This window comes from Bos indicus, chromosome 13 (genome assembly GCF_029378745.1).
Source record: "Bos indicus isolate NIAB-ARS_2022 breed Sahiwal x Tharparkar chromosome 13, NIAB-ARS_B.indTharparkar_mat_pri_1.0, whole genome shotgun sequence".
Lineage (NCBI taxonomy): Eukaryota > Metazoa > Chordata > Mammalia > Artiodactyla > Bovidae > Bos > Bos indicus.
In genome coordinates, this window is record NC_091772.1 from 6,942,538 (window position 1) to 6,969,870 (window position 27,333).

The 27,333-nt window shown below is 40.6% G+C and overlaps 1 protein-coding gene across 7 annotated transcripts in view; it reads right to left on the minus strand.

Annotated features, from left to right (window-relative positions):
• TASP1 (taspase 1) overlaps positions 1-27,333 on the minus strand; it is a 318,545-nt gene that overhangs the window by 136,486 nt on the left and 154,726 nt on the right. For all 7 annotated transcript variants that reach the window (XM_070800705.1, XM_070800706.1, XM_070800702.1 and 4 more), the window contains one exon: positions 20,606-20,716. In XM_070800705.1, the coding sequence (XP_070656806.1) occupies positions 20,606-20,716 (111 nt within the window). The remainder of the gene's footprint in view (positions 1-20,605; positions 20,717-27,333) is intronic.

Sequence of the window (27,333 nt, forward strand, 5' to 3'; positions counted from 1 at the left end):
CAGGAGACATAAGAGGTGCATGTAAGAGACATGGGTTCCATCCCTGGGTTGGGAAGATCCCCTGGAGGAGGGTGTGGCAACCCACTCCAGTATTCTTGCCTGGAGAATCCTACGGACAGAGAAGCTGGTGGGCTACAGTCCATAGAGTCTCAAAGAGAAGGACAGGACTGAAGTGGCTTAGCACACAAAGACAGGAAAGAGGAATAATGGAGAGGAAGAAACATTGTATGCAAAGGTCCTAGGGTATGAAAGAATCTGGAAAATTAGAAAAACAGAAAGAAAACAAAGGAGGGCAGCCTAATGAGCAAGGGAGGAGAGTGAGTGAGCAGGCCCGAGGCAAGAGGACAGGCAGGAGTCACATCGCAAGGCCATGAGGTCATGTCTGCATTTTACCCTCTGCAGCGGAGGACCGTCAAAGGCTAGAGAAGAAACCAGAACAGGCTGCTCTGTGGAGCACAGACAGGCTTCGGGGAGGGTCAGGAGGAGAGGCAGGAATGTGTGGAGGACACCCGTGTGGTCCAGGTGAGAGCTCCTCCCTGTGCGTGCAGAGGCTCCCTGGCCCCTGGATGGCCTCGCTGCCCCCGGGCCCAGAGAGGCAGCTGAACGGACCACAGCCTCCCCAGCACGTCAAGCACACGCTGCTCAGAGAACCCGGAGAGGAGGAAACGGCACTGGGGATGGAAGGCGGGTGTCTGCCAAGGAGAGCATCCAGGTCACTGCTCCCGGGAGGGGCCCAGGTACCGCACCGGCACACGTGCCAGGGGTCCCTGTCCCTGACCTGTCGTTCCAATCAGGTCATTTACATGTCCCTTCATCATCACGCAGGATCCACAGCAGTGCCCTGAGGACAGCTGGCGGGGAATCCTGGGCGCAGCGCAGTCAGCGCTTCCTGTGAAGTTCCTTCCCTGGTCCACGGCTCTGAGTCCTGCCCTAGGTTCGTCCATCACAGTCTTGTTCATCTCCGAGCGCCCTCCCTGGCGCCACTCAGCACAGCTCCCGTATGTTAACCTTAGTGGCTGGCAGGATCTATTTCTCAGCTTGTCTTTCTTTACTAAATAAACCCCTGAACTTTTTTTTCACCTTCAGTGTGGAGTTTTAGCTGCCCTGTTTGATTTAATTGTGAATTTTTACAGTCTACACATGCCTAGAAGCCTTGGGCTGTGGGTAACCTTTTACTAGAGGTCTAATAAATAAAACAAAAAAAGGAACTTCAGAAGTAAACCATAAATGACCTAAAGGCTGACTGATAGGCAAAAATGAGAGCTGTAAATTTTTTAATCTTTTAAAACAATTTTTGGAGAGTGAGATCTTATCATAACAGAGCAGCTAGAAAGAAACCAAAGGTAATGAAAAAACTTAACTCCTTTCCTTAATTTTTATTTGTGAAAGTATCTCCATGGAACTCATATGACATCAGTGGCATTGAAAGACCAAATTAATCTGTCAGTCACTTTTGTTTTAATTTATAGAAGGATGGCAGAAGAGCATCAAACCCAAGAAACTCTTAAGAAAAAAAAAAAAAACTTTTAATAAAATAACAAAATAAGATTTTTAAAATTTTAAAGCTTTGTAATGAGACAAGGGCTAGAAACAAAAGTTAGGTACTTAGTAGGAAGAAATGAGCAACATAACCCACAAGGAAAACTTGTATTTTTGTCCTTAACATACGAGAAGAGGGATAAAAATTTAAGATGGAGTTCTATAAGTTTCTATCAAGAAACCGCACGATCTAGATAAATAAAATTTCAAAAACAGAATGGTGTATATATAATAAGTTGGGTTTAGGAAATTATCAATCAATAAAAAACGCTTTGTGTTCAAAAATGAGTTTTTAGTAGAACTTTTGTAAGGAAAAAAAAAAACGCATTGTGAGTTTAGTTGAAGGGTTTAAACTAAAATGAAGAAAATGGTTTTTATATAATTTTTCTGTATAAATATACATAGATGAATATATAAAAGTATCAACACTTCATAAACAGCCAATAATAATCTGGGATAAAGAGGAGATATTTTTCTTAAGGCTACTGGGAACTCCATCTACAGATCAGCAAGTTTGTCCAGAGGCACAGATACATGCTCATCTTTTCATAAAGATGTTATGTTAATAAGCTGAGATAGACATGGAAATGTCACTCTAAGAATTGGGGGAATTCCACAGAACCAAGGTCTCTTCTGGGCCTGTCTCTCAGAAGGAGAGCATCACTAAACAGGAAAAAGATCCTCTGCTCAAAAATTGTCCAACAACATGGAAATGGAGTGAAGCACCACCGTGAGACTCCACAAAATGCTAACTTTGCAGAAAGGCTCCAGGGATGGTTTCAATTGTACGTTTTCAGTTAGGCGTCTCCACCAAGACAGACAGCTGAAGACAGCCTGGCCAGTGGTGGTGCAAAGCCTTCATCTAGCTGTGCAGCCAAGAGGCGAATGCGGGACACAGTGGCCAACCGAAGACCCTGCAAAGCGGCACACCTGTCTCAGGGCCGCTTTCAGCAGAGCACGACCTACGCCCACAGCTGAGTGAACAGTGTTGTTTTGATGGTGAGCACCCCGAAGGAAAGGAGGCAAAACCAGTCATTCAGGCTGTTCATTCCACAGCTAAGTTTGCGCATCGAGTTCTGGGCCAAAGAGGAGAACTTCGCGCTGTGCCCACCCAGGACTCCTGAGCCCCGTGGCTGTCTCACGGCCCTGTCAGTTGATGCCACAGCTCAGCAAAGGAAAAGCAGATCTGAGGACGCGCAGACGGACTTGCCAACATACAACGTTCACGCTTGTGGATTCAGAGAACAGTGCATTTCTCTTCCTCTCTTCATTGTGACAAACAGCTGGCATTTCTACACTTCTTAGGGGAATACAAGGTCTGAAATGGATGCAAATGTAAATGAGCTTCACGAAAAGAATCAAATATCATGCCATGTCCAGGCGGGCGAGGTGGGGTTGGGAGTCATCTTCCTTCTTCCTTCAGGCTGTCCCCAGACCCTGAATTGGATGAATTTCCTGTCATCAGATTCGTCCATGCAGCAGTTCATCTACTGGCCCCTAGAGGTCACTCCCCATCACTGCTCTAAGACTGATGTCCTCGTCAATGTTTCTCTGACATCCCTCCTGCCATGGTTCCTAGTGACTTCATGGTGTGGAGGGTATGCCTCCAACTCCTTGACCTCTCAATTCCTTGACCTGTTCTCGCCCAAGAATCTTGTCCTGCACTTGATGGCAGTCACCCACTCTCCCTATCATACCCTAGTCCTTGTGACTGCCAAGCGAGCATGTCCCTAACCACTACCCCTGACTTTCCAGCGCGCACCCTCTAGTTCCCAGACTCCAGTGATCTCTCAACCTGTCCCCGGCCCCTCAATCTCCACTTTGGTTCCTAGGTGGGCCAGCATCTGTGGTCTGTCATGATCACAAATTCCCTACAGAATCTGCCAGCTCTTGCGGCTTGCTGCTAAGTCACTTCAGTCGTGTCTGACTCTGTGCGACCCCACAGACGGCAGCCCACCAGGCTCCCCCGTCCCTGGGATTCTCCAGTCAAGAACACTGCAGTGGGTTGCCATTTCCTTCTCCAATGCATGAAAGTGAAAAGTGAAAGTAAAGTCGCTCAGTCGTGTCCAACCCTCAGCGACCCCACGGACTGCAACCTTCCAGGCTCCTCCATCCATGGGATTTTCTAGGCAAGAGTACTGGAGTGGGGTGCCATTGCCTTCTCCTCTTGCGGCTTACTCATGTCCAATACCAAATGCCAACCATAATTAAACCCTACCCTGTGCCTGCACCATAAGCTGAATTTGGCTGAAGAATCACATAATCATGTCAAGCGTTCTCTGTAAATTCATGAGCACTATCCTCAATTTGGGGCTTCCATGCTGCCCTGTAATCGTCATACATTTCCCAAGCACAGACTTACACTTTCTCATTTCTCCTCCAATTTCTAATATCTCGTCCTCCATCCTAACTCTGCAGCTGACCTGGCTTCCTAATTTCCTAAGAAACATGGTAACAACCAGAAAGAGCCTTGGCAAGCTCGCTCAGCCCCTTGATTTGGCCACATGGACTCCTTCCTGGTGGCCACAGATGAACTGCTCGTTGTTCCTTCAAGGTCATCAGCTCTGCCTATTCACAAGGTCCCTTCCTTCTCACTCGCCCCTGGACGCCACAATAGAGATTCACCACCCCCTCCACAGTCAGCCCTCTCCACACACACACAGCATTCTTCTGTCTATTAGATCGTTCTCCTAGATCACTTGCTCTTAATTTCTCCTATATAGAAAAACAAAACATAGACAAAATGAAACAAAACCCACCTTCCTCTACAGCTGTTACTCCATTCTCTTCTTCCTTTTAAGAAAGGAAAGATTTCTTGAAAGATTCGTGCTCAGTGTCTTCTACCTCTCTGCTCTCATTCTCTTTCCTTACCCACTCAAATTGGGATTTTAATCCCCATCAGAGTACCCAAACCCTCTTTGCAAGGCTACCCACAACCTTCACAGGGGGCTACAGTCAAAGATCAATCCCTCAGCCTTCGTGTTACTGACTACTCGCCAGCAGCACTTAACCTGCTGATCACTCTTTGCTGCTTGAAAGTTTTTAGTTCTTAGATTTCACAAACTACTAGACTTTCTCCAGGAAGAGCATCAGCTGTGCCTCCTCAATTTCCCTGCTGGCTCCTCTTCATCTTCTTGGCTTTAATTCTGGAATATTCCAGAGCCATTCAGTACCTTTTTGATTCATATTCATTCCTCTGGTGATCTGGTATTGTCCATCACTTTAACATGTCATCAGCACACCCTCGATTCTCATGTTTATTTGAGTCCATGCCTCCCCCACCCCCGAAATTGAGATTCAAATATGCAACTGCCTAATCTACACTTCCACTTGCATGTTCAGTAAGTGTTAGAGGAAACACACTGACTGAAATCGCCCACCCTGGCCAGGCACCATAGTAACTATCTGTGTGAATTATTTTACAACAGGAGGTCCTAGTAAGGAACAGGGAACTAATAAGCCACCACCAACGGGAAGAGTTCAGGAAAGGTCAAAAGGAGATGCCACGTGCCCTACTGACCTCCCAGAATCCTCCTCGCTGGAATCCATCTTGGCTGAGCAATGCGTGCGCCACCACAAAGGACTCTGAGTCAGAGTGACCGGCCAGAGAAAACCCGGAAACTAATCCTATCACCATAAAACCTGGGACTGTGAGCTACATGGCACAGCAGTCCTCCTGGGTTCCCTCACCCTCCCACTCTCTGCCCAGGCACCTTCTCCCACTAAAGTCTCTTGCTTTGTTAGCAAGTGTGTCTCCTCAGACAATTCATTTCTAAGTATTAGGCAACAACTCCTTTTGGGGCCCTGGAAGGGATCCCCCTTCCTGCAACGTAAGCACCACCTGAAACTCTTGGTCTTTCCCCCAAGACTTCATCCTCCTGGAGGCTTCCCCCACATCAACAAACAACAACTCCATTCCTTCAGTTGCCCAGGCCAAAACCCAAGTCATCTTTGACTCTCTTTATCCCTCACCCTGTATCAACTGATTAGCAAATCATGTTAGCTCTGCCTGTGAAAGCTACCAACATTCACCCTCTGCTTTCTCTTTGACCAGCATCGTTCTAGTCTAAGCCACTACTGTCTGTTATTACTCAGTCCAGCCTCATAGACCCACTGGTCTCCCGTGTTCCGCTCCTGCCCCCGCAGTTCACTGTCAGCACTGTGGCCAGAATGACGTGTTAGACCCAAGTCCAGCCGCGCTGCTCCTCTTCGCAGCACTCTCCACGGCTCCCATCTTACAATGGCTTATAAGTCCCAACAAGCTGGCCCAGGCTACCTCTGAGCTCATCCCCAGCCCTTCTTCCTTCTTCCCCTCACTCACTCTGCTCAGATCACCCTGCTCCTCTCAACCTCTCCAGACATACTGCGGCCTCCTTTTCACCTGCCGTTCTGGAATGTTCTTCCCTTCATTTGCCACTCAGCTCTGTTCCTCACCTTTGGGTTTTTGTTCAAAAGTCTCTTTAGAAACCACAAGTTCCTTTCCTGTACTTACTATCCACCTTTCCTACTTCATTGTCTCTGTAGCTCATATTACTATAGCATAGACTATATTTTTAACTATTTGTTTGTCCGCCTGACTTGATAAAATGGAAGTTCCATGACAGTATGGATTTTGTTTTATTCATTGCTATATGCCACACACCCAGGGTCTGGTATAATGTCTAAAATGTGGTGTATGCTCAAATAGTCATTGAATGAATAAATTAATGTTTTTGTAACTACCAAGATGGAAGGTCTCTTCTGGATCATCTAGGCCAGGGATTGGCAAACTTTCTCTATAAAAGGCCAGACAGTAAACAGTCTCAGCTTTGCTGTATAAGGTAAAAGCAGTCATAGACAGTATGTAAAACAATCAATGGGGCTGTGTTTCAATAAAATTCTCTTTACAAAATCATGTAGCTAGCAAGATTTGACCTGTGGACCACAGTCTGCCAAACCCCAATCTAGGTTATTAGATCTGCTGCTGTGCATTAAAGTTTTAATCACCAATTCTCCAAGAATTTATTAAACAGACTTTATAATTACAAGAGCTAGAAAGGACCATCTAGACCAAGAATCATTTAATCCAACCCCTGTGGCCGACAGGAGATGTATACGTAGTATCCATTCTTTCTTTCCAACTAAAATGAGTCCAATTTTATTGAAGGGACAGCTCAGAAATTTCTCAGTCTCTCTGCAGCTAAAAGTGACCAGAGGACACAGTTCTGATCAAGAAGACCCAAAAAGAATTGAGTGGGAGGCCCTTTCAGGAAAAGTCCTTTAAAAAGGTTTCAGTTATCATATGATCCTGCAGTCCCACTCCTGGACATTTATATGGAGAAAATTCTAATCTGAAAAGATACATGCACTCCAAAGTTCACACTGGCCCTATTCAAAACATCCAAGACATGGAAATAACGTAGATGTCCATGGACAGATGAATGGATAAAGATGCGGTGCATGCATACAGTGGAGTACTACTCAGCCTGAAAAAAGAACAAAATAATGCCACTTGCAGCAACACAGACAGACCTAGAGTTTGTCATACTGAGTATAGTAAGTCAGACAGCAAAAGACAAATATCATATGACATCACTCACATGTGAAATCTTAAAAAAATGATACAAATGAACTTATTCATAAAAGAGAAATAGAATCACAGACATGGGAAACAAGTTTGTGTGTACCAAAGAGGATACAAGGGAGTGGGGAAGAAGAAGAGATAAATTAGGAGTTTGGGGCTAACATATATACACTGGGAAATATACTCAGTATCTTATAACAACCTATAAGCAAAAGAATCTGAAAAAGAATGTATAACTGAATCACTTTGCTGTACACTTGAAACTAACACAACATTATAAATTAACTATACTTCAACTTGAAAAGAAAAACTTTCTAAAAAGAAAAAGTGATTCACAGGTGGCACAGTACTTTTGCTGTGACCTCGGGGAATGGGAAGAGCCACACGATATGGGTGGCAGAGCCAGAGGAGAGGGCCAGGAATGTGGAGGAATGTGGGGCTGGCGCACAGGTTCTCTGGATGTCTTATTAGGAGAGGAAAAATTAATCTCCTGGTAAGTCATGCTAAGTGGCTTTTAAAGAGGGAAGATAAGTCCTTGGTTAAGCCACTATAAGTAACTTTTAAAGAGAGAAAATGAATCATCAAAGATCCTAAAACAGACCAGAGACTTGAACTTCCCTTTCACTTCAGTAGTCTTCCTCTTGCACTGCTCCCCTCAGAGTAGATTCTTCCCGCCACAAAAGACACAAAGTGCAGCGACCGATGGAAACCCAGACCTGCTGTGACTTCAGCAACCTGGGGTTACTTTTCCCACCAAACAGGCAGTCTAGAGCAAAGTGCTTTCACATACGCAGCAACAGCTGTACAGTGTCAGGGCCATGATTTCTATGAGTCTCCCATTTCCTCATGGCTACAATATGGTTGCTCTTACTCCACGTATTACATTCACATTCAGGAAGGGAAGAAAGGAAAAGAGCTGATGGCAGTCCCCTTTATCAAGAAGACAAAAAGCTCACCCAGAAAACTTCAAGCAGACACTTGCTTGTATCTTGTCGGTTTGATGCATATTGTATGGCCTCTCAGCCATACAATAACCAAGGGAGTCTCAAAATGTAAATAGTTTTTATAGTCTAAGTAGTAGAGGCATGGGAGGGCAAAGGACGTTGAGAACGACTACAGGACAATCCAGCTCACAGTGCGTGCCACTCTGAGTGTGTACTTGGACAGGGTGCAAAAGTTAGTCTGTAGAAGCGATGAATACAGTGTGACCCCTGACAGTTTATATTTTTTACTGCCTGCCTTAAGAATATTTTAAAATGTGACAATATAATGCATTTTAGATTTGAAGCATAAGCTGAAAACTAGAAATACTGAGGGCTTTTCACAATTCCAAAAGTGAAGCATTAACCAAGTAGTTATATATTTATGTTTATATGCTTCCTATTAAAATTTAATCCTCCTGTCAAATAAATGCACATCCAAAACTTAAAAATATTTACTTCCTGTATATTTCTCCTTAAATATAAATTTTCAATTATTTAGCGAACTACGTTACAATTTTAATTAATTTCTCAGGATCTACAAACCAGTTTTGTTCCCTCAGTTTTGCTAAATAGTAAACAGTTCAGATATAACTTAAGTCTCAAAGATTTGTTACTTTTTTTATCATAAGCTTTCCTACAAAGAAAGTCAATTATCCTACAGAGTCACCATTAGCCTTCAGTGCAAAAGCATTACATTCACAAATACTTTTATCTGAGCCATTGAAATGTGTCAAACATTATAACTCTTCTTCTTAAATACTCAGAAGATACCTCCTAAGAACAAGGATATCTTCTTCCTTAACCACAATATTCTTATTGTGTCTCTTTTAACAGAACTAGAGCAAATAATCCTAAACTTTAAAATTTATATGGAACCATAAAACCAGAATTGCCAGGGAGAAAAAGTAAAGCTGGAGGCATAAACTTTCCAGCCTTCAGATAATATTACAAAGCTATAGTAACCAAAACAGGGTGGTACTGGCACAAAAGCAGACCTATGGATCAATGGGACAGAACAAAGAGCTCAGAAATAAATCCCTACACCTATGGTCAATTAATCTAGGACAAAGGAGGCAAAAATGCATCAATACAATGGAGAAAAGACAAAATCTCTTTAGGAAGTGACGTTGGGAAAGCTGGATAGACACATGTAAACCGATGAAGCCAGAACACACCCTCACATCATACATAAAAATGAACTCAAAATGGGTTAAAAACATAAGTAAAGAGATGAAACTCCTAGAAGAGAACATAGGCAAAACATTTTCTGACATAAATTGTACCAATGTTGTCTTAGGTCAGTCTCCCAAGCCAGTAGAAATAAAACCAAAAGTAAACCAATGGAACCTATTCAAATTTATCAGCTTTTTCACAGAAAAGGAAACCATAAACAAAACAAAAAGACAACCTACAGACTGGGAGAAAACATTTGCAAATGAGGAGACCAACAAGGGCTTTGTTGTTGTGGTTCAGTCACTAAGTTGTATCCGACTCTTTCGCAATTCCATGAACTGTAGCCTGCCAGGCCCCTCTGTCCATGAGATTTTCCAGGCAAGAATACTGGAGTGGGTTGCCATTTCCTTCTCCAGGGATCTTCCTGATTCGGGGATCAAAATCTCCTGCACTGACAGGTGGATTCTTTACTGCTGAGCCACCAGAGAAGCCCATAATCTGAGCTTAACCTCACCTGAAACTGAAAAATCAACCCAGAAGTGAGATAAATACCAGAAAGTCATCAGTGTCATTGAGCCTCAGATGGACTGTTTGAGAAGCTGTCAGTGTGAACCGCCCACAATTAATGCTAATGAATGGACTGGGCTTCACCACACTCGCAGGAGGTTCAGAATAATGTTGTTTACATGTACTTCGGTCTTCACAAATATGTGGTTTCCACAGGCTCAAAAATCATGGTTACTCTCAAATATCTAATGGCTTTTAAAGAAAAATTAGGTTACGATGAGGAGAAGCGACTTCACAACCATAAACAACTCTAAAATCTATTATAAATATTATAATAATTATGGATTTCCTTATTTTACCCACATCCACCAAATGTAACTTAAGCCCTATTCAAACTAATCAGTCAGTTATATGTACAACTCAGCCTTCAGCTTCGTATGACTGAACTTTCCTTTCCTTCTTGCAACATTATAATTATGTGCTCCAAGTTTACTGTAACTATTAATATTAGTGGCTTTTCTCCACATGCTCACAGCGAAAGGAACAGACAAAACCCTTTTTTGATCACCTAATCAGTACCCTTTGGAAGAAAAGAAAACTCTAGTATGGAAACAAAGATCTTTATTTTTCTTTCTTTTTTTTTTCTTCAGCATGGGATGAAATACATTCTTTGAGTGGTTTTAATTAAATCCTAATACTTCATAAACATCTTTTAACAAAAATTCAAAATAAAGTACCTATTGTGAATGCTCAGCAGCTCCCAATTCTGTGATGGCACCCACCTTTATAATCAAGTCCACGGTGCCTAAATCTGGCCAACTTTGAAAACAAATATACCAGCAACAAAACTGGTAGGTTTTTTTTTTTAGAGTAACATGACACTGTTTACAGAGCTGTTTTGCTCTTTTCCTTTTTCAGTACTGTGCTTATTACTTGCTTTCTAACCAAATACTATTACCAAATTATTTCCAGTTATCAAAATTTGGTAGGAAATTTAAATGGTCTTTTCTTTGTTTCCCAAAAGGCTTGAGTAAGAACACATTTACTATTGTTGACATCATCATCCTCTGCTATTTAAAAAGCACCAAGTGTCCAAAACACATGGGATTTCCAGGCTCTAAGAGAAGGCTAGAGCTCTTGTGTAAACAGGAAACCTAGGCCACAGGGACAAAACCAGCTTGGGTTGTGAATGCACAAAGCCCAGCAAAGTCACAGCTCTGTTGCCAGATACCCACTTCCACTCATTCCAATAAGCTAATTTTGCTAATCTGCTGCTGTTCAATTGTTAGTAATTTAATACAATCACAAGTTTTTCTTTTTTTCTTATTTGTAACAGGAGAGGAAGAAGAGGAAAATGACTGAGTTCCCCAGGACAGGACAACCCAGCTTTCTCTAAGACTCCCCTTCAGGAGCAGCACTTCAGCCACACCACAGGAAGCACTCTCTGGGCTTCTTGGAAATTGTGCTAATTTCAATTTAATAAGCAGATGAACTATTTATTTTCAAATGATGATTACCTGGGTCAATAAATGGGAATTTTAACCACCCGCTCTAGCCAAAGAAAGAAAATTATGTGTCAAATTCTTACAACTTTCAACAATTCCACTAAGTATAATCTAACCAATCACTCTTCCTATTCTCCCTCCTCACAGCCTGACAGCACAAGCTTTCTGCGTCTTGTTTTAAGTGAGATATATGATTACTTCTTAAGCCTCTTTCAATTCTGCCATCAGCTTCCTAAAGAACATTCCTGAAGGCCCTGAGAAAACCACATTCATTTCTAAAGTGACTGTCAACCTTGTAGTCACTTGCTATCTTTCTTCTATTTTCCTTTTGTCCCTATCCACCCACTCACTTAAATTTATCCTGATTTGTAAAATGACAATACACTTTAAAATATTCTGTATATGTATCTACGGTCACTTGGGAAGAACAATCTGACTGATTTTGCAGCTTGCTGATCTTCCATGAGATACACTCTAGTTAAAGAAGAAAAAAGATGAAAGGCAAAGTATCAATCTTCAGTAAGTTTGTGTGCTACTGGTGCACAGTTGAAATGCAAAGTTGTAGACGTCTCATCTACTGAACTCTCAACCATCCAGCTTATCACCAAAGACCTTGGCTGGAAGACCATCATTTCTGGTCCTCTTTCTCTCCCAGCTGTTGAGAGACGTTCTCTTCTTACCCTGCCACTGCACATGCTTGAAAGTTGACTCATACCCCGCTACTGACTTGGCCTACCAGCTTTTTCTTGATATTCCTTTATATCTCTAAACACATGGAAACTCCTTGGTTATCTCAAAAAATTCAATGTCTCTGGCTTCAAGATGAGTGTCCTCCTCGTCATATCTTTTCTCCCTCTCTTTCCTGTCTCCTCACAGGTCAGTCTTTCCACCCATTCTGAAGGCAGACACCTTAAAGGTCTTCACCCTCTCCTTAATTCATTCCACAGATGTTCTCTTTGCTAGACACTCTTCTGGCTGCTGAGGATACCACACTGCAGGGCGTGTGGGGTAGAATAACAGTCAAAATCTCTGCTCTCAGAGTTTGTGCCATGCTTAGGAGAGACAATAATAATAAAGTACAGGATAAAGTAAGTGTCAAGAAGAAACACAAACCACAGTAAGAGAAGTTAAAATTGTAGGCAGGGTGGTTAGGAAAGACCTCTTTGAGGAAAGGACATACAAGCACATCTGGCCTCCTCAGCTGGATCATCCATTCTGTGAAAGATGCCATGAATTCCATAAATTCCAAGGGCAAGTCCAGAGTCTCAACTTCCCTCTCAAGCTCCAGGCCCAGATATCCAACTGACTGTCTTGTCTACAAACACCTCTATGCCAATACAACAGTCCAAATCAACCCCATTCTCTCCATGTGTTCAATGTTCCATGCATGACATTCTTATCATGTCTTGTTGCCCTTGTAAGTCCAGGCCCAAGAGAATCAAAACTCTAGTTACTTCGATGGTTCTTTCACTGCATTTGTCCCATTCAGTCATCCATCAAGAATCTCAAGGATCCTCTCGCTGAGAGTCTCTGGCTCCTGATTCTCCTTTCTGTCCACTCGAGTTCTGCTTCTCTACTTGCCACAGCCTTCACATTAGCAGTTTCACCTACAGGGCCTCCCTCCTCCGATCCATCCCATGTCCTACCATTGCACTCCATTGCCAAAGCCCTATGTGGCTCTCTCCAATACAGTAAGTCTAATTTGGGGGTGTTCTTTTTCATTTATCATTACACCACTCTCCCTAATATACTCTGTCCACTTGTTAAGTTAGATTAGTTGCTGTTCACAAACCCAGTCCAAGAATCTCCCTCCTGAAGGAACCTCATTCATGACATTCCCCTAGATCTACTAGATATGACACCTCTTCCTCTGCTTCTTCTGAACTCTGCTTTTCCTACTTAACATATTAAGGGTTTAATTATGAAGTTTTTCGTAAAACATAAAAAGATACATGTAGCATATTAACAGAACACATGAAATAGAACAAATGTTGATTGATCTACCAAACAACTAGAAAAATCCAACATTATTAATACTGTTTAGACTCCCCAGGTCTTCTCTCCCAAAGGAAACCACCATCCTGAATTATTTTTCCATAACTTCTTGCTCTCGTACATAGTTTTACCATGCATGCATGTCTTAATAGTGTCTGGTTTTGCAAAGTTATATTCATGGTGGCAACACTGACTGCAGTCCTTGGCAAACTGCATTTTTAACTTAGTATTATGATTTTAAGGTTCTTTCATAAGGATGTGTGTTCTCTGAGATCCATTCATTTTCACTGCCACACAGCATTCTCCTGTTGATGGACATTGGAGTGGTTTCCATTTCCTGCTATTAAGAAAAAAACAATCCTGTACATATTGCTGTGTGTGTCACCCCGGGCATGTGAATATAGGACTAGAATTTCTGGGTTGTGGGACACACACATGTTCCACTTTTTATAAGACTGATAAATATGTTTCTAAAAATGACTGTATCTATTGAAAAACAGCAATGTCTAAAATTTTTACTTATTTCATATTCTCTACCTAGTGGCTCTAATATCTAAAGTCTTTGGTGGTCTGGTTAAAGTTTTTGTTGACATACTTTCTCTCATTGTAACTCTCCATCATGTGTGTTTCATTTTAATTTTAGCTCTTATTTTGAATTCACAGTTGAGCACTTCTTTGAGACCTGAATGGAAAGAGCACTTCTTTAGGAAGGATTTTCATTTACTTCTGTCAAGCCTCTGGAAGCTTCATGTAACTAGGAATATCTTAAACAAAGATTCTAACCCATTCATTTGAAAGTGTGATTTTGTCATTAATATTTTGTCCAACATTATTAGATTATTTGCAGTCAAAATTTCTAGGATCTCCATTTGACAAAATTGCAAGGAATAAAGTCCCTATATTTCCTCTACTTTAGTATGAAACCTACATTTCACATTTAAACTGCATCTTACATTTTATTTACTGTATATTTGACTTTTTTCTCCTCATAGAATGCAAGTTCCTTGACAGTAAGGCTGATCTGTTGTATTTATCTGTGAATGTTTCACAGTTTTCAAAGCAGCCAGCAAAGTATATTCATGGCTTTCAATGAATATTTATTAAACAAAAATATGTCCAAAATTCTGCAGTATAAAAACCTAGGGCCCAACAATTAGTGGTAAATAATGCATTCAGGAAACAAAGATCATGGCATCTGGTCCCATCACTTTATGGCAAATAGATGGGGAAACAGTGGAAACAGTGTCAGACTTTATTTTGGGGGGCTCCAAAATCACTGCAGATGGTGATTGCAGCCATGAAATTCAAAGACGCTTACTCCTTGGAAGGAGAGTTATGACCAACCTAGATAGCATATTCAAAAGCAGAGACATCACTTTGCCAACAAAGGTCCGTCTAGTCAAGGCTATGGTTTTTCCTGTGGTCATGTATGGATGTGAGAGTTGGACTATGAAGAAAGTTGAGCACCAAAGAATTGATGCTTTTGAACTGTGGTGTTGGAGAAGGCTCTTGAGAGTCCCTTGGACTGCAAGGAGATCCAACCAGTCCATTCTGAAGGAGATCAGCCCTGGGATTTCTTTGGAAGGAATGATGCTAAAGCTGAAACTCCAGTACTTTGGCCACCTCATGCAAAGAGTTGACTCATTGGAAAAGACTCTGATGCTGGGAGGGATTGGGGACAGGAGGAAAAGGGGACGACAGAGGATGAGATGGCTGGATGGCATCACCAACTCGATGGATGTGAGTTTGAGTGAACTCCAGGAACTGGTGATGGACAGAGAGGCCTGGTGTGCTGCGATTCATGGGGCCGCAAAGAGTCGGACATGACTGAGCAACTGAACTGAACTGAATAGAATGCTTTAGGGATGCCTAATTTATTGTTTTATTTTACAATTTGGACATGAGAGTACAACAGGCTATATATATCACAATGTTTATGACAATGAAGGAAAAACATCTTTTTTAATAGATTTCAAAAAATAAGTTCTCTGAGGAAGAAGAATTTAGGGCTTGAAAAGAAGAAACATGCATGAAGAATATGGAGAAAAGTCTTGTAAGAATCCAAAGATGCACTGGTAAAGAGACCAGTATATACTTTATGGTTTTCTAAATTATAACAAAACTCATGAAATATCATATATGACTTCAGATAAGAAGTTCCAATGTATAATGACAATATACTTTTGCTCCTCCTATGAAACCTAATGCTTACAAATTATCAGGGTTTTACCTAAGAAGCTGGTCATTAAAAGAAAATATATATCAAATATAATTTCCCAAGTTGGCAGAAAATCACAGAAGTGGACTCCCTACAAACCCAGTTATTGATGGCATTCTGGCATCATCATAGGGTGACAGCAAACCTATGACGTCAGAAAGAGTGTAAGCACATTCCCCCAAGGAATGACATAAAGGAACACAGAGCAAAACCCCTTCTTTAAAAAAAAATCATAATACTATACACCACATAGAATTTTTCAGTAATAGTCACCTAGTCTGTATTTTGATGATATCAACAATTTAGCTTAGAAATTCATACAGAAATTTGATTCTTACAGATAACATTTCATCAATGATCATATTTAGTAGAGAGCCAAACCAACTAAAAAATGTACTATGACATTACTTAGGGCTTCCCTGATAGCTCAGTTGGTAAAGAATCCACTTGCAATGCAGGAGATCCCCGTTTGATTCCTGGGTCAGGAAGATCCCCTGGAGAAGGGATAGGCTACCCACTCCAGTATCCTTGGGCTTCCCTGGTGGCTCAGCTGGTAAAGAATCCGCCTGCAATGCAGGAGACCTGGGTTTGATCCTTAGGTTGGGAAGATCCCCTGGAGAAAGGAAAGGCTACCCACTCCAGTATTCTGGCGTGGAGAATTTCATGAACTGTATAATCCACGGGGTTGCAAAGAGTTGGACACAGCTGAGGGACTTTCACTTCACTTATGACATTACTTGTAGAGAACTGGGCAGGAAGTTATAATGCCACCCTGAAGTTCACATACCACATGTTCAGCCGGAGTTTGCATGAAAAAAGAACAATTCATAAAACCAAGTTTGTTCAAAAACAACCATGAATAGGAAAAGTCACATCCAAACATTGTAAGAGACTGTGTGTGTGTGTGTGTGTGTGTGTGTATAATTTAAAAAGCACAACTAAAAAGGAAATCTATTTATTTCTTTTCCCTACTTAACTAAGCATTCAGTCTATAATCAACTGGTTAGTATGAAGTATTATTAAGGCACTATTTTTACAGTACCTTTTTTTTATGGGTTTTGTATGTTATACAAACAGTGGTTTTTTGAAAAATGGCACAAATTGGTTACTCTCTTTTATGCTTCCTATATTAAGTCAAACCAAAGCTCTGGTCTTTGCATTAAAGGTAACGTAAGTGGAAACAAAAACATTTTAATCTTCAAAATGTCTTTCAATTTTACTCTATTCATTCTATCACAGTAAAGTTTTATTTATCAAAAATCAATTTTCAAAGAACCCTACATTTAAAATAATTTCAGAGGTTTCACATTGCAAAAAAAGGGGGGTGGGGAATCTTTTAATGAGTTACTGACTACTTTAGAAAAAATACATAAAAACACATTATTTAATCATAGCGTAAAATTACTTTTTAAAAAATCCCTTATTATTGTGGAAGGTCACAGATATCAAACATACCACTACTCAAAAAGACAGGGTTATTTTAAAATTCTGCACAGATGATTATTACTGTGTCATTTTAGAATATTTTATTTAAGGCAATTTTACCATTAATAAAAGTTTAAATGTCAACTGAAAGAAAATCATCCAAACAGTACAACAGAAAAGTGGTCTAAAGTTGTGAGCAGATAATTCATAGACACACAAAAGGCCAAGTAATATTTGAAAATGTACTCATCAGAAAAGAGATAAATTAAAACTGGAAACCATTTTTTTAATCCATGATTTTAGGGAAAAAAAATTTTTTTAATGTGATAACAAGCACTGGGAAAAGAGTATGGAGGAGATGTCCAGTTTCTGGTGCAATATATACAGAGCTTAGAGGTGATCACTCTACACTAACAAGTAAAAAGCGGAACAAACTGAAAAACCAACAGCTCTTCTTAGGTCCATCAGAAGAGTGAGGTCACACGATAAACAATTGCCTCTGCAACTGAATAAACAGTCACACAGAAAGCACCACGGATGGGGGCAGCCCCATGAGCAGAAAGGGCCACGGGAACCAGTGCCTGGGTAGGAAGATCTGAACTGTAGCTGAAGAACTACCAGGGGCTTAGATAAATGTGTCCTGAGCATCATATAAAATATTCATATGTATATACTGTCATGAGAATCTCCAGATATATTATTTGTGAATTTTTTTTTTAAGAGAAAACAAAGGAAGCAAGAAAGGAAGAGTATCACGATGCCTTTCCACAAAACCAAGTGGTGTCAAGCTTGTCACAAACATCACTAGAGAGGATTTTGACCAAATCACCTTAGACAGAAACTTGCAACCCACCTATAATGGTTTCAATTTATAGTTTCAAGTAAAGACTAAATTGACTTTCACACACACATTTTAGGTTGGCTGGTGAACAAACCAGGAACCGAACAGAATTTTGGACCTAGGAAGGACTTTGGGGACCATTGAGCTAGACCCCTCTTTTACACATGAGGAAACTAAGGACAAAGAGACTTTTTTAAAACAAACAACTAATTTCATAAAATAGTAAAGAACCTGACCCCCTTGCTTCTCATCCAGGCTTCTAGTAAAATCAATTTACTTTGTTATAACATTTTGTAAATATCATCTATGCTTCTTGAAAATTCTCAAGTGGTCCCAGAAATTTTTTATTTTCCAATCCCATTTCCAACTCCAAATAAACTGATTAAAATTCATATTAAAATATGATTACACCTCATATTTACAAGTGTAATCTAGTAGAGAATTCATAAAATTTAGCATGGTGGAGGAATTTAGAAATTGTCTCTTGTTTAACTTTTTTTTTTCTCCTAAAGAAAACAAAACAGAACTTAAGTAACTTGTTAGATCCAGTGAGTCAGACACACAGTTAAGAGCAGAACCCAGCTGTCCTAACTCTCAGAATAGTCTTCGCTATTCCACATTATGTTTTACTTATAAAAGGAAGGGGCAGCATGATCTTGCAAAACCAACACCCACTGACTAACCGGCTGAGTTTGGGCAAGTCACTGGACTCTTGTAAAATAGGTTGCTTCAACGATTTAGTGAGCACAGGTGATAAACTGAGCTCTAAAGTCTCTTACTCCTTTCCGAGAGTCTGGAATTTTTCAGACGGGGTTCAATATGCATGAGGTCATGGGATGGAGTGGGGAAAACAGAGTACTGCAACCTAACTCTGAGTAGTTTCAAAAGTTATACAAAAGGCGAGGGTAACAAAGTATCAGAAGAGAAAGGAGGGGAGCTCAGACCTGGAGATGGACAACTAGCTAGTGAATCTGTGGTTTCGGATGCAGAAAAGCGCTTCAGGTCACTCTCAACAGGGAGGAAATGGACATGTGCCATAACCACAGGGTTTCCAGGATGTGAACTTCTCCTAAGTGCTGACTGTTCACCTCTCAGCACTCCTTCCCATTGTTCTGAGAACGCAGCTGGTATAGCTGGACAACTAACAGCAAATTACATAAATTATATACGTTGTTAAGGCCAAGAATTTGGTTTTCTTTCAACCCAGCATTCCATGATGGTAACTTAAGGCAAAAGAACAAAAAGAGGAGTCTGATGCTGATACATTTGAGGATGGAGTAACATGAATGCCATCAACCTTTTTCTGAAAAATAAGGCAGACCTCAAAGGCCGTTCCCAACACATTCCTCAGCTCACAATTTGTTATCAGATGATTCTTACCAGTATGCATGTAGTTCATACCATTATTTACGTTTTCATAACCTCAGGTCATATGACTGGAAGAAAGCACCTGTTACAGAATCTCTTCATATTGAAACTTTTCTATAGTTATTCACTCTCTTCTTCCTTCAGATAAATCCAGTTCTTTTTTGCCTATAATCTGTTTTTCTTTCTCTCTCTATGCTAAAATCTTCCCTAAAAGGGCATGATACTTACTAAGGGCTGAGCGACCATGCATATAAATCTGAGGAAGTAATTCAGTTTTATCCCCATCCCTGGAACCCCCTATCTAGCCCATCAGTTGCATGCTTATATGTGGTCCTTTGAATGGACTTTCATAAATTCTAAGCAGAGATCGCTTTGAGATGAAAAGTGTTTTGAGTAGGTAAAGCCTAAATTCTGACAAGATAGATCAGGGCAACCCTTGCTAGCCAGACCCACACCAGCACCCTAAAGGTAGGGTTGGGGAAGGGGTGTGACTAGACACCTGGACACTGTGGGAATACTGGGGGGAAAAGCCCTGATCCCTGGCTGATGCAGCCCTGCTGCCCATCGGGAACACTTGCTCTACCTAAGAGTTATGTAGGTGCCGAGCCCCCGCCATGCCAACCCCACTGTCATATCTCTGTCTCTGTGCCCACAGTCCTGTCTTCCCCTCTTTTTCTGGCTTCCTGGGCCAGTTCTAGGAGTCTGCCATCAGTGAGTCCTTTTAGGGTGATTTTTTTCCCTAGACACCTGTCTGTATTGTCCTCACCATATAATTTGCACCTCGTATTATCCTCTTGATTCTCTACTTGGAGATGCCCTCCAGATTAAACCCTGTGATAGTCTTTCCCTAGTTTATGCGTTATGGCTTCTTACTCTAACTTATTTTTAACATTTTATATAAAGCATAGAAGAAGTATGGTTAATATTTCTTATACAATTTCATAAGCCTTTCATAGAGGTAAGTTCAATGTTAAAAAGATGGGAAAATCCAGAGTCAAATAGTTTTAAACAAAATAACAGATATCTATAGGGAAATTGGTAGGCTACAGAAAATCTTTCCACAGATTAGACAAAGGCATCCCTTCTTCCAACCAGACGTAGCTTCACAACGGCAAATGGAGCCAGGCTGGATTTCAACTCAACCCTAGACAACTATAAAAAGAGTCAAGTTGCATCACAGAAAAGATTTAAAGGAGGTAGTCCTTTGAATTTTGTTTTAATAGAATTTTATTCTATTGTATATCATTCTAATCTTGGACAACGTTTCACAGCTTGGGTGTTCTATTGGTTAGATGGTAAATTTTATATAGTAGTAGCTATTTTGATGGAATTTATTTTCACACCAATGTGAATTGAGTGTCTAAGTCCATGCTAGGCCCTGGACTTTGGTCTAGCAATACAAACATGATACCTGACTCATGAAGCTTACAGCTCAGCAAAACAATCTCTATTTAGAAGGAAATTATATTTTTTTGACATTATACTTACTGATGAACTTGTTTTGCATAGTCTCCAGCAAAGCCTGGTGGGCATCTTCAGCTTGGAGAGCGTGTGAACATTCTCTGGCTAGTATGGTGCGCACGAGATGCTCCCCACACCCTAGAAATCCAAAGAAACCAAGAACGGTTGAGCAAAGGCAGTACTAAATATCCTTCTTGTCTTAGTAGCACTAAGATGCCCATATGCACCACTAAAGAAGTAGTTATGTTGGAAAATAATTCATTGATGGATGAAATGATTTCTATGCGTAATCTATTTAGTAACTTCAGTCATGAGATTTGGCAGAAACTAAAGAAACACAGGACTGTCTAATCTTGAAAGGAAATGAAGAAAATAAAAATAATTCCCCTTTGTCATACGAATTATTCACATAAGACAGGAATTTAGATTCTCTACCTAGGAACTATTGAGGGTTCTGTTTCATTTCCTTTGCTGAATAATTACAAAAAACTGTTCTATAATTTCCACACAGTAGGTTCTTGCTGGTTATCTATTTCATATGTAATAGTATGTATATTTTAATCAAAAGCTCTTAAGTTCACGAAATTTAAACCAATACAAACTGATGTAACACACGGTTCTGTTTGGCTAGTGTGTATCTGACAGACATTAGGCAATAAATCTACTGTAAAAATATAAGCTGCAATTTTTAAAATAGTTCCATTCATTTCAGAAGTTTTCTCTCCATATGTAGACCTCTCCTCCTCTCCCTCCTCCCTGTGTCCCCATATACACATGCACATACGCATATACACATGTGTGTATATTATGTATACATGTACATTACACACTCATTGTCAAAAATACAAACTATTCAAAACCTGTCATGCTTTTTTTTTTTTAAATCACCTATGTTTTGCCAGAAATCTTTGTTGTTGTTCAGTCATTGTGTCCAACCCTTGGCGACCCCATGGACTGCAGCCCGCCAGGCTCCTCTGTCCTTCACTATCTCCCAGAGTTTACTCAGATTCATGTCCATTGAGCTAGTGATGCTTTCTAACCATCTCATCCTCTGCTGCCCCCTTCTCCTTCTGCCTTCCATCTTTCCCAGCATCAGGGTCTTTTCCAATAAGTCAGCTGTTCACATCAGGGGGCCAAAGTATTGGAGTTTTAGTCTGACTGCCAGAAATACCTTTCCCATATTTTTTGGTAAAGTAAATATAAATCTCTTTCAAGATCTCGATATCTCCTTGAGAGTATCTATACTTAAGACCTTCATCTAGGTATGCAATTTAATATATAACTTGTGGGTAGGATTATGGTGATCCCTATTTTGTTAAAGCTTTGCACTATTATTTTTATAGTTGGGGAAAAATTAAAATACAGCTAATAGAAAAGAAACCATTTTTGACACTTATTAAAAGTCCATAAAATTTAATTCCCTTTGTATATATATTTGATGTTGAACAGTGAAATGTTATACTCTAGAACAATAATAATTATTAGGAAATTGTCATATTATAAGCTAATTGGGTATTCAGAAGGTTATGTGCACATGACTCAAGTCAAACAGCTAAACCACATGAAGTTAACATTACATCAAAAATATACAGTATGTGGCAGAGAGGTTTTCCTCTCATGTTATACAGGAATATATATACGGTTTTCCAATGGTTGGTTTTTTTCCAAGAAACTTAAAATTATCACTTCTTTTCTGACATGTATCACCTTTAACATAAGAGCCTTGACATTAAAAGTTTGTTCTCCTGTAGGTTCCAAACCTGTGGCGGATTCATGTTGATGTATGGCAAAACCAATACAATATTGTAAAGTAATTAACCTTCAATTAAAATAAATAAATTTATATTAAAAAAAAAAAACAAAGAAGTTCTGATTTCTGTGGTTTTATGCACAAATTTCTAAGGTTTCTTATGACATGCTGGCATACAGCTGAGGGCTTTCCTGGTGGCTCAGCTGGTAAACAGTCTGCCTGCAATGAGGGAGACCTGGGTTCAATCCCTGGATTGGGAAGATCCCCTGGAGAAAGGAATGGCAACCCACTCCAATATTCTGGCCTGCAGGATTCAGTCCATGGGGTCACAAAGAGTCAGACACGACTGAGTGACTTTCACTTTCATACAGCTGAAGTGTGATTCAGAGGCTAATAGGTCCATTCTTTATTCGTTAATATTAGAAATAAGTCTTTCAATACATCTTCCTTTTGTTCTTAATCATGCAAGCAAGAGTGTATTTATTTCCTCATATTTTAGCAGAAAACATGGGTTATACAAAGAACGAAAACCTAACAACAAACCAAGAGGAAAAGTGATAAATAACGAATTCTTAAAGAGCTTAAAATGGTACACACTTATTTAGCATCAATAAGAAAGACAACTAAATGAACTAAATGAACTAATGAAACAAACAGTGAATTCACAGCTTATGTTTTAAAAAAACACCTTTGAAGATGCTGTGGAACCAATTAACTATTCTGAAAATGAATAAATGAAAGAAAACAATCAAGCGTTTCTCTGGCGTTCCTATAGGAACTCCATAGTAGGGTGTTCAGAATGTTTATAAAGGAAAATTCTCTTCATAGCACTGTCCTGGTTAATAAATGAAGAAGTCAACAAAATTAGAATAAAACAATTTGTAATCCATAATGTAATAATTGATAAAAGCAACAATCATCAATGGCTGTTAATATCACAAAAAGATATAATCAGATATATGTCCCTTGATAAAATTACACCTTTATAGTCTTGCCCCATGCCAAAAAAATTACACCTCAACCTGATCAAGCCTCTAAATTCAATTATTAATTTCCAGGAATAAAAAACATGTGCAAAACCTACAGCTAACTTCATACTTAGTTGTGAAACACTGAATTGTTTCTCCCTAATATCAGATTCTATGAAGACCTACAGGACCTTCTAGAACTAACACCCAAAAAAGATGTCCTTTTCATTATAGGGGACTGGAATGCAAAAGTAGGAAGTCAAGAAACACCTGGAGTAACAGGCAAATTTGGCCTTGGAATATGGAATGAAGCAGGGCAAAGGCTAATAGAGTTTCTCCAAGAGAACACACTGGTCATATCAAACACCCTCTTCCAACAACACAAGAGAAGACTCTCCACATGGACATCACCAGATGGTCAACACTGAAATCAAACTCATTATATTCTTTGCAGCCAAAAATGGAGAAGCCCTATACAGACAGCAAAAACAAGACCGGGAGCTGACTGTAGCTCAGATCGTGAACTCCTTATTGTCAAATTCAGAATTAAACTGAAGTAAGTAGGGAAAACCACTAGACGATTCAGGTATGACCTAAATCAAATCCCTTATGATTATACAGTGGAAGTGAGAAATAGATTTAAGGGACTAGATCTGACAGATAGAGTGCCTGATGAACTATGGATGGAGGTTTGTGACATTGTACAGGAGACAGGGATCAAGACCATGCCCATGGAAAAGAAATGCAAAAAAGCAAAATGGCTGTCTGGGGAGGCCTTACAAATAGCTGTGAAAAGAAGAGAAGCGAAAAGCAAAGGAGAAAAGGAAAGATATAAGCATCTGAATGCAGATTTCCAAAGAATAGCAAGGAGAGATAAGAAAGCCTTCCTCAGCAATCAATGCAAAGAACTAGAGGAAAACAACAGAATGGGAAAGACTAGAGCTCTCTTCAAGAAAATTAGAGATACCAAGGGAACATTTCATGCAAAGATGGGCTCAATAAAGGGCAGGAATGGTATGGACCTAACAGAAGCAGAAGATTTTAAGAAGAGGTGGCAAGAATACACAGAACTATACAAAAAAGATCTTCATGACCAAGATAATCATGATGGTGTGATCACTCACCCAGACCCAGACATCCTGGAATGTGAAGTCAAGTGGGCCTTAGAAAGCATCACTATGAACAAAGCTAGTAGAGGTGATGGAATTCCAGTTGAGCTATTTCAAATCCTAAAAGATGATGTTGTGAAAGTGCTGCACTCAATATGCCAGCAAATTTGGAAAACTCAGCAGTGGCTACAGGACCAGAAAAGGTCAGTTTTCATTCCAATCCCAAAGAAAGGCAATGCCAAAGAATGCTCAAGCTATTGCACAATTGCACTCATCTCACACGCTAGTAAAGTAATGCTCAAAATTCTCCAAGCCAGGCTTCAGCAATACATGAATGGTAAACTTCCAGATGTTCAAGCCGGTTTTAGAAAGGCAGAGGAACCAGAGATCAAATTGCCAACATCCACTGGATCATCGAAAAAGCAAGAGAGTTCCAGAAAAACATCTATTTCTGCTTTATTGACTATGCCAAAGCCTTTGACTGTGTGGATCACAATCAACTGTGGAAAATTCTTCAAGACATGGGAATACCAGACCACCTGACCTGCCTCTTGAGAAACCTATATGCAGGTCAGGAAGCAACAGTTAGAACTGGATATGGAACAACAGACTGGTTCCAAACAGGTAAAGGAGTACGTCAAGGCTGTACATTGTCACCCTGCTTATTTAAGAAATATGCAGAGTACATCATGAGAAACGCTGGGCTGGTAGATGCATAAGCTGGAATCATGATTGCTGGGAGATATATCAATAACCTCAGATATGCAGATGACACCACCCTTATGGCATAAAGTGAAGAGAAACTAAAAAGCCTCTTGATGAAAGTGAAAAGGAGAGTGAAAAAGTTGGCTTAAAGCTCAACATACAGAAAACTAAGATCATGGCATTCGGGTCCCATCACTTCATGGGAAATAGAAGTGGAAACAGTGTCAGCCTTTATTTTTTGGGGCTCCAAAATCACTGCAGATGGTGATTGTAGCCATGAAATTAAAAGACGCTTAGTCCTTGGAAGGAAAGTTATGACCAACCTAGATAGCATAGTAAAAAGCAGAGACATTACTTTGCCAACACAGGTCCGTCTAGTCAAGGCTATGGTTTTTCCAGTGGTCATGTATGGATGTGAGAGTTGGACTGTGAAGAAAGCTGAGTGCCGAAGAATTGATGCTTCTGAACTTTGGTGTTGGAGAAGACTCTTGAGAGTCCCTTGGACTGCAAGGAGATCCAACCAGTCCATTCTAAAGGAGATCAATCCTGGGTGTTCTTTGGAAGGAATGATGCTACAGCTGAAACTCCAGTACTTTGGCCACCTCATGTGAAGAGTTGACTCATTGGAAAAGACTCTGATGCTGGGAGGGATTGGGAGCAGGAGGAGAAGGGGACGACAGAGGATGAGATGGCTGGATGGCATCACCAACTTGATGGTCATGAGTTTGAGTGAACTCCGGGAGTTGGTGATGGACAGGGAGGCCTGGCGTGCTGCGATTCATGGGGTAGCAAGGAGTCGGACACGACTGAGTGACTGAACTGAACTGAACTGAATATCAGGAAAAAGGCAATGATATCTGCTTTTATCACTTTCATTCAACAATACTTCAAGCCACTGCACTTTGTCAAAATGAAGTAGAAAGCATAAAGATCAGAAAGGAAAGGTAAAAACTGCTTCTTTTGTAGATGATATAATTGTTTACACAGAAAAAATCCCAAAGGAATCTACAAAACCACCACTAGTATTATCTCTCCATGTTCTTCCCATCTGGCTAGGAGTCTAGGGCAAAGGTTGGCAGCAGACTCCTGTCTGGTACTTATCAGTCCCCAAAATATGAACTTGATTTCCACTTCTTCTCCATCCATGCACACAACAGATTGTTTCTGAGCACCTACTTGGTGCTACCACCAGAGCACACAGCAGTAGGCAGAGGCGCTGCTACTGTTTTCAGATCTGCCCAGAGGTGCTGGACCCATGACTGTCTACTGAATACTCAGTGAATGGCCACCCTAGCCAGTCCAGATGCCTGTGCCTTGACTGAGTGCTTTACAGACCAAACCTGGGGATTTGGATGGAAACCCTGGATACAGGAGGCCCCTAGACATCCCCACAGCCTGCAGAGAGCCAGTCTCCATGGCCAGGTCTCTCCCATTAATCCCAACTTTTAGACTAGTTCCAGTTCACTCTCTCCTGGTGGGCTTTCTATTCCGGAGACTCCCACACCCAAAGACATCAGAATTATAACACATTTCCTCTCTCATGGGGATCCTCAGCCTCTAACAACCCATACTAAAGATGAATTCACAATAAAAAAATCACAAATCACACACACTGAGAGACTTATAAGGCAGAATGAGCATATGCAAAAACAGAGGGATTGCCAAACAAAGAAGTGGTGATAACAGAATAGTGGTTGACAAACATTTTATATTTTTAAAAAATTATAATAAAAATTTTAGCATTTCCTTGAAAGGAAAGTTATGACCAACCTAGATAGCATATTCAAAAGCAGAGACATTACTTTGCCAACAAAGGTCCATCTAGTCAAGGCTATGGTTTTTCCTGTGGTCATGTATAGATGTGAAAGTTGGACTGTGAAGAAAGCTGAGCGCCGAAGAATTGATGCTTTTCAACTGTGGTGTTGGAGAAGACTCTTGAGAGTCCCTTGGACTGCAAGGAGATCCAACCAGTTCATCCTAAAGGAGATCAGTCCTGGGTGTTCTTTGGAAGGACTGATGTTGAAGCTGAAACTGACTCATTTGAAAAGACCCTGATGCTGGGAAAGACTGAGGGCAGGAGGAAAAGGGGATGACTGAGGATGAGATGGTTGGATGGCATCACCGACTCGATGGACATGGGTTTGGGTGAACTCCGGGAGTTGGTGATGGACAGGGAGGCCTGGCGTGCTGCAGTTCATGGGGTCACAAAAAGTCGGATGCGAC